The 16,028-nt window shown below is 42.0% G+C and overlaps 1 protein-coding gene across 1 annotated transcript in view; it reads right to left on the bottom strand.

Moving 5' to 3' along the window:
• The window catches only part of LOC148880296 (putative serine/threonine protein kinase IRE), a 112,545-nt gene extending 103,928 nt beyond the window's left edge, over positions 1 to 8,617 (bottom strand). Inside the window, 5 exon segments of the mRNA XM_088962164.1 lie at positions 6,150 to 6,631; positions 6,634 to 7,468; positions 7,578 to 7,748; positions 7,841 to 7,908; positions 8,079 to 8,617. Coding sequence (XP_088818290.1) covers positions 6,150 to 6,631; positions 6,634 to 7,468; positions 7,578 to 7,748; positions 7,841 to 7,908; positions 8,079 to 8,502 — 1,980 coding nt within the window. The 5' untranslated portion in view covers positions 8,503 to 8,617.
• Between the last annotated feature and the right edge of the window lie 7,411 nt (positions 8,618 to 16,028).

Genomic DNA, 16,028 nt, shown 5'->3' with positions numbered 1-16,028 from the left:
TGTGTTGTAGAAAAAAGAAAGGGTAGAGGAAAAGGGTTGGTGTGTAAAGTGGACCTAGAGAAAGCCTATGATATGGTTAACTGGGAAGTTCTTCTTCAAATGTTAGAAAGGTTGGGCTTTGGAACCAAATGGAGATTTTGCATTAGAGGATGCCTAAGTTCTGTCCATTACTAAATTCTTATTAATGGTGTAGCGAAGGATTTCTTTCCGGTTAAGAAAGGAATTAGGCAAGGAGACCTGTTATCCCCTTTTCTCTTCACTATAGTTGCTGAGGTGTTAAGCAGAATGGTGGTGAAAGTTGAATCCCAAGGACTGTTCAGAGGGTGGAGGATAGGTAGAAATCAAGTGGTTGTTACCCACCTCCAATATGCAAATGACACAATATTCTTTTGTGAGGGTGGCAATGAGGAAGGAGTGGTAAACCTAAAATTACTATTGGATAACGTTGTGGGGGTGACAGGATTATGGATAAATTGGACTAAAACAGGCAATGTAGGGGTTAATCTAGAGGAAGGGGAACTCCATAGATTCATAGAGATTTTGGGGTGCGCGATTAGAAGTTGGCCAATGAGCTACTTAGGGTTACTTTTAGGAGGCAATCCTAGGTCAGAAAGTTTCTGGAAGGCAGTCATTGAAAGATTTGCTAGGAAGTTAGCTCTATGGAAAAGGAATTATATCTCTCTAGGTGGAAGGATAACCTTGATTAGAGCCACTTTGACAAACCTCCCTATTTATTTCCTTCAACCTTTAGAATACCCTATAGAGTAGCAAGAAATTTAGAAAAATACATGAGAGACTTCCTATGGGACCTAGGAGAGGAGAGGAAGGTTCACTTGATTAATTGGGACCAAGTTAGAACGCCCAAGGATCAAGGGGGTCTGAGAATAGGAAATATTTCACTCAAGAACTTAGCTTTATTAAGAAAATGGTTGTGGAGATTCCTTTTTGAGAGAGGCAGGCTGTGGCACAAAGTCATTGAGAGTATTCATGGTTTGGATGGAAATGGTAGGGATGCAAAAATTGCCCCTCACGTTTCTTCATCTTCTCCTTGGAAAGCAATTTATGAAATTTACCCAACATTCCTTAATTTCATTCGACTTGATGTGGGCTAGGGTAATAAAATTCGTTTCTGGGAAGACCTTTGGGTGGGAGATAGTCCACTTAAGGACCTTTTTCCTGACCTATACACTCTGTCAAATTTCAAAGGGGAAACAGTAAGAAATTTGGGAAATCCTAGTCCAAATGGGGTTAATTGGAATCTTGGTTTCAAAAGGGGCCTCAGGGAAAATGAATATGGCTCTTTAGTTCAGTTGTTGGACCTAATAGAACAAGTTCATTTCGACCCATCCTTGGAACACTCTAGAATATGGAAAGGCTCCTCAGATGGCCCCTTCTCTTGTTCTTCCTTCTTTAATGTTCTTGCTTCAACTAGCATCCCAGTTGGGGATTTCCCTGTGAAAAAAAAAATATGGAGTAAGCCTATTCCCCAAAAAATTCAAGCTTTCTGTTGGGAAATCTTCCTTGGCAAGGTAAATACTTGTGATATGTTGCAAAGAAGAAGGCTTGATGTAAGCCTTTCTCCTCACATGTGCTCCCTTTGTATGGAAAGTAGCGAGTCCCTGGCACACTTGTTATTATCTTGCTCCTTTGTGCATCACATTTGGGAATTATTTTGTAGTCTCTTTGGTTGCAGGTGGGTTTCCCCTCAAGATGTGGCAGGACTCTTCAACCGGGACTTTTTGAGTCAACCAAAGAAAAGAGGGAAGGTTATGTGGAAAGCTACAAAGGCAGCTATTTGTTGGGTTATTTGGAAATAAAGGTAGGGGTGCAAGTCGGGCGGGTTGGGTCGGGTTTATGGTCAACCTAGGCCTGGCCCTAAAATTTAGGTTTAAGGCCCGAGCCCGAGACCAAGCCCAATTTTTCCAACCCGAGCCCAGGCCACCCTATAATTTGATGCACTTGGGTTGGGCTTAGGCCCAGGCCGGGTCGGGTTGGTCAATGAACCCACTCTAAAATTATACATATATAATGTATTTATGCAAATATATACATATATTTATGTATGTATGTAAATATGCATGCAAAATAGTTATACAAATGTTATATATACAAATATATATATGTAAAAATGCATGCAACATTTACATATATACACATATATATGTATAAATGTATATAATTGGGTCGGGCTCGGGCCGGGTTTGGGCTACCTAAGGGCTAGGCCCGAGCCCATAAAAAAGCCCGACTTCTTGGGCCCAAGCCCAGCCCGTGTAAAATTCCGAATTGGGCCAGTTCGGGCTCAAGTTGGGCCCGCCCAAGTTGCACCCCTAAAGAAAGGAACAACAGAATATTTTTGGACAAAAGTAGAACAATGGAGGAGGTAATCGACACCATCAAGTTAAAGTAGCTCACTAGGTAAGATCCATGCATATCTTTCAAGATTTCTCAATCATAGATATTATGAGATCTTGGACAGAAGTAGCACAATCCTCAAGAGAAAATGAGAAAGGATGGAATGGTAACCTCCAGATGGTAACAGGTTTAAACTGAATTTTGACGGAAGCTCTTTTGGAAATCCGAGACTGTCAAGTATTGGGAGAGTAATCAGAAATTCGGAAAGGAGAATATTAGCTTTGTTCTCTAGACCGATTGGCATGGGCAACTCTCTAAAAGCTGAGGTAATGGCATTGTTACAAGGGCTGAAGATAGCTAAGCAACTGGGAATGAGGCACATTGAGGTTGAGGGGGATTCCAAGGTGATCATTTCTTGGGCTAAAAACAATAGAAGTATTCCGTGGACCTTCAGACAAGTGATAAGGGAAGTGGAAAAGGTTGCAAGGGATATAGAGGCTGAACTCAAATGGGTTAGAAGGAATGCAAATAGGCTAGCTGATTATCTTGCTAAACAAGGGGCTTTGAGGCAACAATTGTTTTGCCTGCAATGTAAAGTGGCACAGAAATTTGTAATAGTGTGGGAGCTTTTATCCCATACACAAAACTGTAAAACCTTATTTTAACCCTAATTTCAAATAAATTTCTCTTTTGCTGATCAAAAAAATACATCCCATATTGAGCATATCATATCAATAATTAAATCCTTGCTCCCTACTCAATGATCGAAGTATTGGTATCGTGTAATGTATCATATGGAATAGCTTAGATATGAATGCAAATACAGTTTGGGAACACATGGTCATAAATCCCACATATATATTGACATGGCTAAATTTAAGGTTCAAATTAACTATAAATAAGATATATAACATAAGAAATGCATATTTTAATAGTTTACATAAAAAATAGATTAAAGTCAATATAGTAGGACATATATCCTTTTTTGGTAGAAAAGCCATTCATTAAGAAAGAAAACAAACATTTAAGATAATTTTTGTAAATATTTTTTTAATTCTTTGTCAATAATAAATATATTTTTATTTATTATTTAATGATTTAAAGAATTATATAGTCTTAATTGAAAAATACATCATAGCAATTGGAATTTCTTAAGTATGTATCATATGCACATTGCAGTTTATTTTGTAAATTATTAAAATTATAGATTCGGTAGACCATTTATTTTGTTAATATTTACAAAATGTTAATTTTATGATCATTTTTATTAATATTTTGGTTTGATATTCATATATACCACAATTTATTCAAAATACATTTGACCCCCAAATTAAATAACACTAGAGTCAAATACTTGCATGAAATTAGAGAATGGCTTAATGGTGTGTTGTCACTACTTTGATTGTAGAAGAGCAGATTCAAACCTTGTTACACCCTTGTGAGTTGTGAGACATTTTTGTAATTTGCATTTCATAAGAGAGATTAAGAAGATTAAGGCACAATGAATATGGGATATGAGATTTATCAAAAAAAAGAATATGGGATATGAGTGGAATTTGGTGCAGTTAATGACTGGTTTAAATTTTAAATTTCAAAAATTAGAATTTCGAATTTCAAACTGAATGATATGTAATGATACAATACAATGCAAAACAATACAATATGATATTAGGCAATACATCACTAATACAAACGATACAGGACTAATTGAATCGATATCTATCATTCGACCCATATCTCATACAATATGATATCAGGTGTATCATGTCGATATTTTGAACCTTGTCCCTACTAGCCCCTTGTCTTGCCAAGGCATCCGCCAAGCCATTTTCTGTCCAGTTTACCCAATTAAATGTGGTTCTCAGCTCTCTTGCAATTCTGCTCACTTCTCTTATGGTATGCTTGTAACACCAAGGACCCACTCTTTTATTCTGTATCCATCTGATTACCAAGCTAGAATGGGCTTCAACCAGTAAACTGTTATAATTTAGAGTCCTCCCAACTTTCATCCCTTGCAACAAAACTTCAGTTAGAGAACTGGTTTGTGTCTTGTAATCAAAATAATACCTCAGAAAGTCTTCTCAAGCTTCAATTAGTAGGGTTACCTTCTCAAGCCTATAGGATGCTTTTATTTGTTTATGTTCTGTTTCTTTTGTTAATGAGCCTTTTATGTTTCTTGATATTATGCTTAATTAAGTTAATCCCCAATTAAGGGCCTCTCTGTAAATACCAAAACTTTGTAAATTATGTTTTAATGAAAAGGATTGGGGAAGGGAGTAACATTCGATTGACAATTCTCCCAAAACCCTATTGCCGCCAACTTCTTCTTCTCTCCTCTTCTTTTCTCTTTGATGCTGATATCTAATACTTTTTCACAACTTTTAATTCAGTCCCCTCATTCTTTTGGACTGTTTTTCTTCTTGCACCAAGCAATGGCCATGGTTAAATACATATTGACAGAATTAGTATTACAATGTAAAAGAAATTTGGAGTAAGCCAATCCCTCCTAAAATTAAGGCATTATGTTGGGAAGTTTTCCTTGGAAATATTAACACCTATGAGGCTATGACATGTTGTAGAAAAAAAGGCCAAGTAAGTGCATTACCCCTCACATGTGCATCCTCTGTAAAAACAAAGGTGAAACTATTTCTCATTTTTTTTACCCTATCCTTTTGTGCTTTGTATTTGGGAGCATCTTTGTTCTCTCTTTGGGTGCAGGTGGACTCCTCAGGATGTAGTGGGTCTCTTTGACCCAAACTTCTTGAGATAGCCAAAGAAAAGAGGAAGGTTATTGCAGAAAGAAGTGAGGGCTGCTATGATCTGAACTGTTTGGGAAGAAAGAAATGGGAGGATTTTCAATGAAAAGAGTAGGACAGAGGTGGAAATCATAGACACAGTAAAAATAAAAGTTGCACACTGGGTGAAGACTGTAGGATTTCCAAGTTTTCTCACTAAATGACGTTTTGAGAACTTGGAAAGAAGTGGCACTTTCAGCCCAAGTAAAGGAAAGAACAATCATGGACTGGAGACCCCCTGCAACCAATTTTATGAAACTTAACTTTGATGGAAGTTATATTGGTAATCAAGCTGCTGCTGGGTTAGGAGGTGTATTCTGAGACTCAGAAGGAAAGATGCTAGGCTGCTAGCTTCATATTAAGGACCCTTAGTAAATGGTGATGCACTGACAACAGAACTGTTTGGATTACTCCATGGACTAAAATTTGCTAAGCATTTTAGACTCCACAATTTGGAGGTAGAAGGGGACTCTCAGGTTTTCATTTCTTGCACAAGATGCAGTACTCAAATCCCATGGATCTATGGGCACACAATTTGGGAAATTGGAAGTATAGCAAGGGAGTTGAGTGTTTCTTTTAAATGGGTGAAAACAGAAAAAGGGATTGGGGTACTTTAGCTAAACAAGGGGCTGTTAGGCATCAAATATTTTGGGCAAAGCTATAAAGTTGTAGTTTTGGAGTGCAGAATTTTCCCACCTTGATGTAATATTCAAGTTTGACTTTAATAAAATCTTCTCTTATTGATCAAGAAAATGTAAAATATATTGTTAGTTCAAGACGAAAGTTATATCAGGCTTCTTGCCCGTGGTTCCGAATTCCTGTTTTGTTCTATTTTAAGCCTGTCACACAAAGATGTTATAGATTGTACAGCTCAGACCTTGTTTTGTACATTCTCAATATCAACTGTAGCTGAAGAAAGTTAAGTTGACATTACATTTTCAGTGGTAGCTAAAATGGTCTCACTCTTAATAGTATGAAATAATACCTTAATAAGAAAAATACCTGTTGAAAGTCTTCAAGTTCTGAAATTGCATTCCTTCCACTCAACAGCAGTTCAATCTGGTTAGTCCGTGGAGTCAACAACGGAGATCTTGGAGTCGAGCTTCCAGCTGATGATGACGCTGTGCCCTGATCAGGCATTATAATAGAACCCATCTTAGATGACATGTCGGGCAAACTCTTTATATCGTCCATGATAAAAAGACCATCAGTTTCAGGTAAACAGTCAAGCAAGTCCTCAGAAGATTGTTCAGGAAATACAGGATCAAAATCTTCAGCTATACTTGATGAAACATCCGGGCTTCCTTGTTCAGCATCTGAACCTTTTGGAGTGCATGTTTCTAGTATCTTTTCAAGAGTTTCAGCAACTTTTTCAAGACGTTCATTTACTGTTAATCCTTTTAGGTCACATCTATCAGAAATTGTACAGATTCTGGAGTGATCTTCAACATGTACAGTTGGTATTTCGACCTCACAGATCCGGAGATCATTGAATTCTCATGCACTATGTTTTGTTGATCTCCATAGAAACCCCAAGAAACTCTTTTTGCATTTGAAGAATTATCTAAATTTCCAGGAGGAAATTGTGGGGTATTATCAGCACTCTTGTCAACACCCAATTTCGTCTTATTCAGAAGCCCCGAGGATTCTAATTTATCTTTGGCCTGGGAATCTTTCTCATCTATGCCTTCCCTTCGGCTCTTCTCAGCAGAAGATGGAGATTTCTTCCAAGAGGGTATTCGATCCTTGCTTTTAGCATTTCCAATATTTGAAGCATTAACATAACTCAAATTCTGATCATCTTGATCTTGATGCATATCCAAGTTGCTTTGTTCTTGCCCATGTGACTTATCTGTGTGTTTCTCATTAGCTTCCTTCCCACTCAATGAGCTTTTGACCCTTGGGTTCTCAGCCCCAAAAAATTGTTCTGAATAGACTCCAAGATCACTGAGTTGATGAAGCCCAAGAATATGTTAATCCTCAAAACCCCCTTCCTTATCGAACTGCAGCAGACGGGTACATCAGGTGAGGATAAAGAGAATGCGGGTATGGGCTTGTTTTAGAGTTCCCATGGGCAACTCTTGACGCCGGTCATCTAGATTCTGCACGATGGCTTCACACTTTGACCAGAACTCAGTGGCTGACATCTTTGCACATTTTCGGGCTATAACCAATAAATCCTCCAAAGTCTCTCTCCATTTTGGACGAGCATCAACATTCTTTTCAAGTATGCTCATCAAATCACCAGCAAAAATACCTAATTCGGAGTCAACTTCTTCCTTTAATCGGATAAATTTTGCCCTAATAACAACCATGATCTCCTGGGAGAGGTGATGCCATGAAAATAGAACAAACCATCAACAATGAAGAGGAATAGCCCTATCAAAATTCACACATTTTTATAATCCATACGTGAAAGGAGATAGTTACCTCTATATGTCCCAAGGTACGAGACTTCCACAGTGAGAAGGGCCGTAAACCTTTGGAATTTAGTTCGTGAGAGAAGCTCCTGATGTCAGGAGTTCTCTTTCTACGACCACTTGTGACACGCATTATGGCCTGGAAGCGTGGAGACTGGAATTCCTTGGCTGTGTCAAAACCCTGCAATAGGGGATTTATCATGAAGCTGAGCAAACTAGCCTGCATTTCGCACTCAACCTCAAAGACTCCCAAGTGCATGAAGAACTCATTACCTCCAAACCTGGATTGAGTGTCATCGGAACCCTAAAGGATTTCGATTGAATCCAGTGGCTCCTTTTCCCTACACAGATCAGACAGTTGATCTCCAGTGGTTAAACAAACTGAACGCCGTAAGAATCAACGTCTCGCACTTAGTAAAACTAGTTCACGATAAACTTTACATATTTTATACATATTTTATCTCGGACCAAATATTCTGACACAAAAAAGGATGAAAAAAACCAACCCTACCTGGCTCCCCTGAGAGGGAAGGGTGATGAGGAAGAACGAATTTGGGGCAAGTATTGCCTTCGTCTATGCTCTCGTTCTTTTCATTGGTCTGATTGGGAGAGGCGACAGGTGGAGATGAGAAACGGAGCGGTGAAGGAGCCGATCTAGTTCTAATGGGGTTAAGGCCAAGAAAAGATGCTAGGATCGGAGAAGAGTCATCGGGACCGAGTTCCATTTCGTCGCTTCCGTCGCTGGCTTCTTGTATCTCCGAGGTCTCTACCTCGCTTCGATGAATTGGTATCTGAGGGATCTTCCAAGTCTTGAATTTTGTTGTCGTAGTTGCTGTCGGTGAAACAGGCGGTGCCGCCGATGAATCCCCGTTGTTCGGATTGGCATTTTGGTCTCTTGAATCAGAAGGATCTGAGGAGGTCGGGAGACTGGACATGGATAATGGAGAAGGTGACAATGGTGTTATTGTGCATGATCAGTGAGAGGAGTGATGTTGAGAGAGAGGAAGAAAGGGATAGAGAGAGGAGTGCAAGTTTTCGCGGGAAATTCGAGCTTCAACAGCTGACACGCAATACGAAATGGCCGAAACACTCGGCTCGGTTTAAATAGTTCATGATGTTCATCATCCTGACTCCTGAGATGCAGTTCGGACTGCAAACGGATCGAATCATGGATATAAGGTAGGTCCAGATTTGAATCAAAACCGAATCAGATTCTTATGTATCGGTTTTATAGAGCATTCGAACCGGATTTAGATTTCCCTTATAAAAAATCAGGCCAAATGTCCAAAACACCCTTAAAAGCATGTCTGTGTTTCTCCATCTCTCTCTTCTTTCTTTCTTTTTCTATCATTTGATTTTTATTTTTGATAGCCGCTGCAACTTTCGAGAGTGGCAGCAAGTAACTCCTTCGACTAACCAGAGGTGATGAGTGATTCCTCCAACCATCTTCTTCTTCTTCCATCTTCTGTTCATCGTATTCATCTTTCTTCTCCACTAAGTATATTCTATTTGTATTTTCAATTTTTTCTTATTTTCATAAATTACATTTTCTTTTTTGTAATTTATTCATTTTTTTTATATTATTTTGAATTTAATAAATTATTTTTATGAAATAGTACAAGTTAAATTCAAAATTACCGAATAGTCTAATTTAGGGGTAAAATAGTTAAATTAGTGAATTTCAAAACTACCGAATAATCAAAACACAACTATGTCTCTTCTCAGATTTCAAACATTTTTAATATCTTTTTAACTTTTTAGATTTATCAAACGCCACCTAAATAAAACTCTCTAATGTATTGCAGTTTGAATGTACCCTACTAGTAAGAAATTAAAAGAGAGATCACTCCATAGCCTCTCTTTGTCTCTCTTCATGTCCAATGCCGCTGCCCCAGCAAAAAATCTAGGGGTCCTTTAGGAAATTTGTTCACTTATCCAATTAATATTGTATCACAAAAAGAACAAGGGTACATATACTTACTTGAGTAACACCTTCCCAAGATAACACATTTATCCAAGTAAAATAATTTAATGTCAAACAAATGAGGCCTTAAAGTAACACTCTTGGTGTTGTATTCCGTCTCCATTTAGGCTACATTTGCAAACAATGCAAATAGAGTGTAAATATGCACTATGGTTAAGTTTTATTAGTGTTTGTCAAGAATGCATCCAAACATTACAACTAAAAGTGGATTTTGTAATTTTGCATCCAAAAAAATAAATAAATTTGCATTAAAAGTGGATTTTGTTAAGAAAAAGGTGTATAACTTTTTCGGGATTCATGTTTGTATATATTACAACTAAAAGTTGTTTGGTAATAAGGTAAATTTGTCAATGCAAAACTAACCCAGTTTTGCATTTTCAAAAACCGAAATGCATTATGTATATTTGCATTTCCATATACAACCTTAGTGAGATGAAATTCTTTATATTTGAATCAAAAGATTAATTTAATAATTTTACAACAATTGTTCAGCTTTTTATTTACTTTTGTTTTATCCCAAAACTTCTAAAGGGAGTCTCTTGAGGTATCAAAAAGTTAGGGTAAATTTAAGAGAATCAGAGACTGTAGGGAGTTTTAGATAATACCTTTTAGGGTTTGTTTTTTTTTTTTTTTTTTGGATTTTGGGAGGGGGAATTTTTTTAGTAAAGGGAAGAGGGGGAGTTGGTCAATGAGTATTTGGTTCCAGCTGACCAAACTACCCATCTTCCTTTTTCAGATTTATGTGGGATCCATGAAAAAATTATTTTCCCTATTGATGTTGCGTGGTCCAGGCACTCCTACCTGGCTGTTGAGTGGGTCCTAGCTGGCAATGAACGGCACCTGAGAAGAAGACAGTGAAGAATTCCCAGGGGACTTGCCCGGTGGGAATACACCGATGCTTAAGTTAGAACGCTGGAGAAAATAGAAAAGAGTGTAAAAAATACTAAGAGTGTAGATCGTGCTTGATCACTGAGTTAGCTCGAGAGAAAGTTCGAGTAAGTTCAAGATACCAGATGTTCGAGATAGCCCTTCCCTTCAACTAGGGAGCTCTTATATAGGCGTTCTTGTCAAATCGGGCGTAATAGCCATTGGACCTTTGCCACAGCCGTTATTTGCCAGGGCTACGCAGGTAACCATTGCAGGGTACTACCCAACCGGATGAGTGACAGGTTTCGGGAGGATAGGCACGCCGCCATCTGTCGAGAGATGTGGGTGCAATCGGTTGAATTGGCAGGGATTGCATCGTCAGTCAGGAGACATGACGCAGTCTGATGGGTACGATTTTGTTAGATAAAAACTTCTTGAAAGCATCGCATCGCTTAGTCACGAGCTACCTTGTAGCGAGCTATCCTGTCGCATAGTGAACTATCCTGTCGCGAGTTGCTTTGTATCGATCTCCTTGGGGTACTTCGAGGTGACCCCTCTCAAGGTTGCCTTTGGGGCAGTTTTTCTGCCTAAGTGTTGGAGTGAGCTGGTTATCCTAGCTCGCAAACTGGATAGACTAGTCTCAGAGTATTCCCTTTCAGTAGCTCGGGGGACCTCGTGCTCGTGTTGTAGCAATCGCCCCCTATAGCGAGCTATGGCATAGTGAGCTGCCTTCTAGGCTTGTTACTTAGTCATGGTCAGACTGTGGTGCTGAGTTGTTGCTCGTGCTGAGTCATGTCCACGTGTCATCGTCTCAAGGGGTCAGGTCAAATCACCCTCCATCAATTGTCCCCACTCCTCGGGCTAAGAGTGCTACCTTAGCGTGAGGAGTTCATGAAGTGCGATGGGTGGATTTGACCGAAGTTCAAACTTGAATGACTGCTAAATGTGCACGCGAAAGCCAGGGGACTTCTGACTTTCCAAATTTCGAGAAACGCGCCAAAGCGGCTCCTAACTCTGGATGTCGTGCAGCTGTCATTACCTCAATCATGGGGGACGTGCAGCCAATCACATTTCGGTTTCAGAAGACGTGCGGTCAGCTTGACTGTGAACCATCAGATCTGTCTCAATTTGGGCCGTTGATCTGGGGGCACAGTGGCTATAAATAGGAGGGACCCCAAGCCTCATTTTCTTTCATGCTAACTTGCTTTGTCTTCGGATTCTGAGGTCGCGCATTCATCTAGTCTGCCCAAGCTCTTCTCCTGTTCACACCGTTTCATCTTTTCCAGTGAGTCTAATCATTCTGTCAATCATGTTTGGGTATATGTACCACTTTTATCCCCGGGACGGTAACCAGGACGATGCCCCCTCGAGCTCAGAGAGAGCTTGGGAGCAGCCTTTGAAGGCTCAAAAGGCCTCCATCGAGGTGGCTTCTTCTTCTCGGGGTAGAGAGCCTAACACTTTCGGTCCCTCCTCTATGACGATGGAGAGACTTAGATCTCTAGTTTACTACTTTAACCTTCCCGGGGACCTCATCTACAGTCTCCCCTTTGGTAACTTTCCCTAGGAGCATGGTCCCAATGACATAGTGATTTTCCAGGAACAGCTCAATGCTGGCCTGCATCTTCCTCTAAACCCTCTAATAGTGGAGGTGTTGAATCATTTCAACGTCACCATTAACCAGCTTCATCCCAACGTCATCCGGAATGTAGTTGGGACTATTTCTCTATGCTATGAGTATTGTCTTCCCCTTGATCTTGATATCTTTTCTTGCATTCTCTGCATAAAAAATGCTACTGTCGGAGCACCTCCGGAAAGGCATTCCTACTACTTTTCTCCCCATCGTGGCTTCAAGCTCTTGCACAAGCTGCCAAACAGGATTTCGACCTGGAAGCGGGACTATTTTGTGGTCCGTAACCCCAAGGGGTGGCCCTTCTCAACTTCTTGGAGGGCTGCCATCTAGGATTCTGGGGTTAAGTTGGACCTTGAAACTCGGAAAACGCTGCTGTCCTGGGTAGTAGTAGGCCTTCTTTGTTCAGACTACTTGACCGGGGAAAAGCTCGCGCAAGCTGGCCTTAGTCCAGGTAGGTTGTCTTTTAGGTCGATTAGTGCCTTGTGGTTTTTTGGAAGCCATCAAGTCTGGTGTTGACGTGCGCCACCTTCTTTCCAGTAACTAGAAGCGTAAGGTGAAGAGGTCGCGTCCTGACCGAGCTTCCACTTCTGGGGGCACTAAGTTCGAGTCTACTGAGCCAGACTTTGTTTCTCCACCGCCTGAGGTTCCACTGGCCCCCTCTGAAGGAGGTGTCGGAGAAGGCAGCTTCGAGGAGGGCGAGCTCCCAAGGCAAGGGTTGTTTCCTCTTGGGCCTTCCTGCCCATTCCCCTACTGCAGTTCCCGATAGGGAACTGGGAGAGTGTCAATGATTACCTCATGGCTGGGCGGAAGAGCCGAAGGGCGATCTGCCATGAGGAGGTCGCTAGGTGGGGGGAGATGGAGCCCAAGGCGCTCGCCGCTTCTCACTGTATGGTGGTAAGTGGTCTTTTCTCTTTCTTCTCATTCTGTCCTTTCTTTTCCTGTTTTCTGACCTTAGTCTCTTGTTGGCAGATGAACTCCACCATCCACACCATGGCCCTTCAGACCAACATCCACTCCGGCGTCGTTCGCAATCAGAGGGCCAACGTCTAGAAGCTCTAGGGCAAGCTCGATTAGGCCCGAGGTGAGATCCTTCAAGCTCGCAACGGGAGCAAGGCCCAGGAACTGCTCGTTCGTGACCAAGAGATGCAGATCACCAGGCTTTTTGAGGAGAGCACGCGCTACAGGGAGGAGTCATTGAGGGTGTCAGCGGAGAGGGAGCTCCTTCGCCAGCAGGTTCGAGACTTGGAGTCTACACTTCTGGACCGAACTCGGAACCTCAACACCGTGGTTGAGGCCAAGTGGGCTAAGGCGGTCTGGGACTTCAAGGACTCCCAGGAGTATCACGATCTCCAAGTGGAGTACAGTTCGAGCTCATACCGTTCCGGATTCAAGCTTTGCCGCTGGTTGGTCTGAAAGAAGTTGTCTAGGCTCAACCTCGACGGGCATCACAATTAAGGGCTTGGCTCCCGAAACGGTGGACCAAGTGGAGGAGGAGGAGCCTGACTCCCCTGAGGACGAGGACGAGGACGAGGTAGAGGAGGTGGACCCTTGAGGCTGGCAGCTCTTCTATTTTTCTATTCTTCTGATTGACTTTTGGTGGTTCCCGGGTGATAGAACCCGATTTTCAAAAATCTTCTTCTTGGATAGTTGTGCCCTTTTTTACTTCTTGTTGAACTTTCTTGAGCTTTTTAGCTCAGTTTTTATTTATGAAATAGTAATGAAAATTTTCCTTTTTCTGCTAAGTATGGTGTGCTCTTTTATTTTTTGCCAAAGCGATCTCATCACTCAAGTTATTAGAGCTACACACCCGAAATAGGAGTTTTCGGTAATTATTACCCCGAGCTATCCCTTAGTGTTTTGAGGCATTTTTATAGTATACCGCAAAGTAGTTACCATGTATGCCCGAACTGTATGTTTGTAGGTTGTTCCTCATTTGGTTCAACCGATGTACTGAGACGAGCTATGCTTCGTAGGGTTCAGACCCGAGCTGCTTACGTCTCTAGTACTTCACACTTTGCTTTTACCAATGGAGCGGCTAAGTCTTTCACGGTGCCGAGGTCTTAATTAGCTCAGTTTTTTAACCCTTAGGCTAAGGGGGTGACTTATAGTCTGCCCATGGAGTTTACCCATGCCATGGAGGCGACTGTGTCTTATTGCGCCGAGGTCGTGTTAGCATTGGGATTTTGGCCCTTAGGCTTTGAGAGTGATGCATGGTCTACTCAATAGTTACAGGTTATACTGCCTTAAGTTGACAATATTCCATGCCTGAGGTACTTATTTCCCTTCAAGGGTTTCGAGCTCGTATGTTCCTTCCCCGAGCACCCATTTCACTCGATAGGGTCCTTCTTAATTCGGTCCGAGCTTGTCAACGCCAGGCTCAGGTACCATAACTTTACGAAGGACCAGGTTATCGACGCGGAGGTTCCGCTTCTTGACCCTGACGTTATAGTACCGAACTACTCTTTGCTAGTAAGTTGCGGTCCTGATATATGCAAGGTCCCTTACTTTGTCGAGTAGGTCGAGGTTTGTACGTAGCTCATCTTCATTTTCCTTGTCATCATAAGCTTCCAGTCGTAGGGAGGGAACCTCGATCTTAGCTGGGATAACTGCTTCGGTGTCGTAGGTGAGGTTGAAGGGAGTCTCTCCTGTGGCGGTCTTCTTTGTGGTTTGGTAAGCCCATAGTCCTTTAGCTCAGTTTAACCGTGCCTTCAATCCACAGAGGATAGCTTTATTCGTGACTTCTGTTTGACCGTTTGCTTGAGGGTGTGCGACTGAAGTGAAGTTCTGTCAGATTCCTATGACTTGGCACCAGTTTTGGAATTTAATGTTCTCGAACTGCTTACCGTTATCAGAAATCAGTACCCGAGGAAACCCGAAATGGCACACTATGTTCATCCAGAAGAAGTTCTGGACGTTTCGGGTTGTAATCGTTACAAGAGGTTCAACTTCTACCCACTTGATGAAATAATCTGCTACTACCACTAGGAACTTTCTCTGGCTTGCCGCTGGTGGAAACTATCCAAGTATATCGATGCCCCATTGTGCGAAATGCCACAGGCTGGTGAGATACTTGAGGTCGGCAGCGGGCTGATGGTGGATATTGGCATACTTCTGGCACTTGTCACACTTTCTGACGAGCTCAATAGCGTCTGCTTTCATTGTTGGCCAGTAGTACCCCTGTCGTAGTGCTTTTTGGGCGAGGGGCCTGCCCCCCAAGTGTCCGCCGCATAGGCCCTCATGAGTGTCGCGGAGTACGAGCTCGGCTTCAGAAGGTCACAAGCAATGCAGGTAGGGGAGCATGTAGGATATTCGCTACAGCCATCCGTCTATCGTGACGTATTTGACCGCCTAACGCTCTACCCTTATGGCGGCATTGCGATCTCCAGGGAGGGTCCTATGTAGTAGGAAGCTCGTGAGCAAGTCAATCCAGCTTGACTCTGCTTGAACGACAGGAGCGACATCCTCTGCCCCCCCCAAGAATGCTAGGCCGAGGCAGGTTCTCTATGAACACGATTCTCATGGTGTTATCACTTGTGCTGACTAACCGGGAAAGGGCATCGGCCTCAGCGTTCTCCGACCTCGAGACTTGCCTGATGAAGTGTGACTGGAAATTGAGCAGACCCTCTCTTACTTTGGCCAAGTAGGAAATCATAGTCAGTTCACGAGCTTCGTATTCCTCTATGACCTGATTAACCACGAGCTGAGAATCGTTGCAAATGATAATATGCTTGGCTTTCATTTCTTTGGCTAGAGCTAGCCCGGCTATCAACGCTTCGTACTCTGCTTCATTGTTGGATGCCGCGAACTCGAAGCATAGTGCGTACTCTAGTTTCATGCCACTTGGGTCATGCAGAACTATTCCGGCTCCACTGCCCTGCTGGTTCAAGGAGCCATCAACGTGAAGGATCCATGGCTCCTCATCCCAGTTCGCGCTTGGCCTAACTAGGAGAGATGTCACACTGGCTCAATCAGCCTGGGAG

This window comes from Nelumbo lutea, chromosome 1 (assembly GCF_056320005.1).
Source record: "Nelumbo lutea isolate HS-2025 chromosome 1, American lotus-T2T, whole genome shotgun sequence".
Classification (NCBI taxonomy): domain Eukaryota; kingdom Viridiplantae; phylum Streptophyta; class Magnoliopsida; order Proteales; family Nelumbonaceae; genus Nelumbo; species Nelumbo lutea.
The sequence above is the reverse complement of the archived record's forward strand: the minus strand, read 5'-3'. Positions and strand labels throughout refer to the sequence as shown.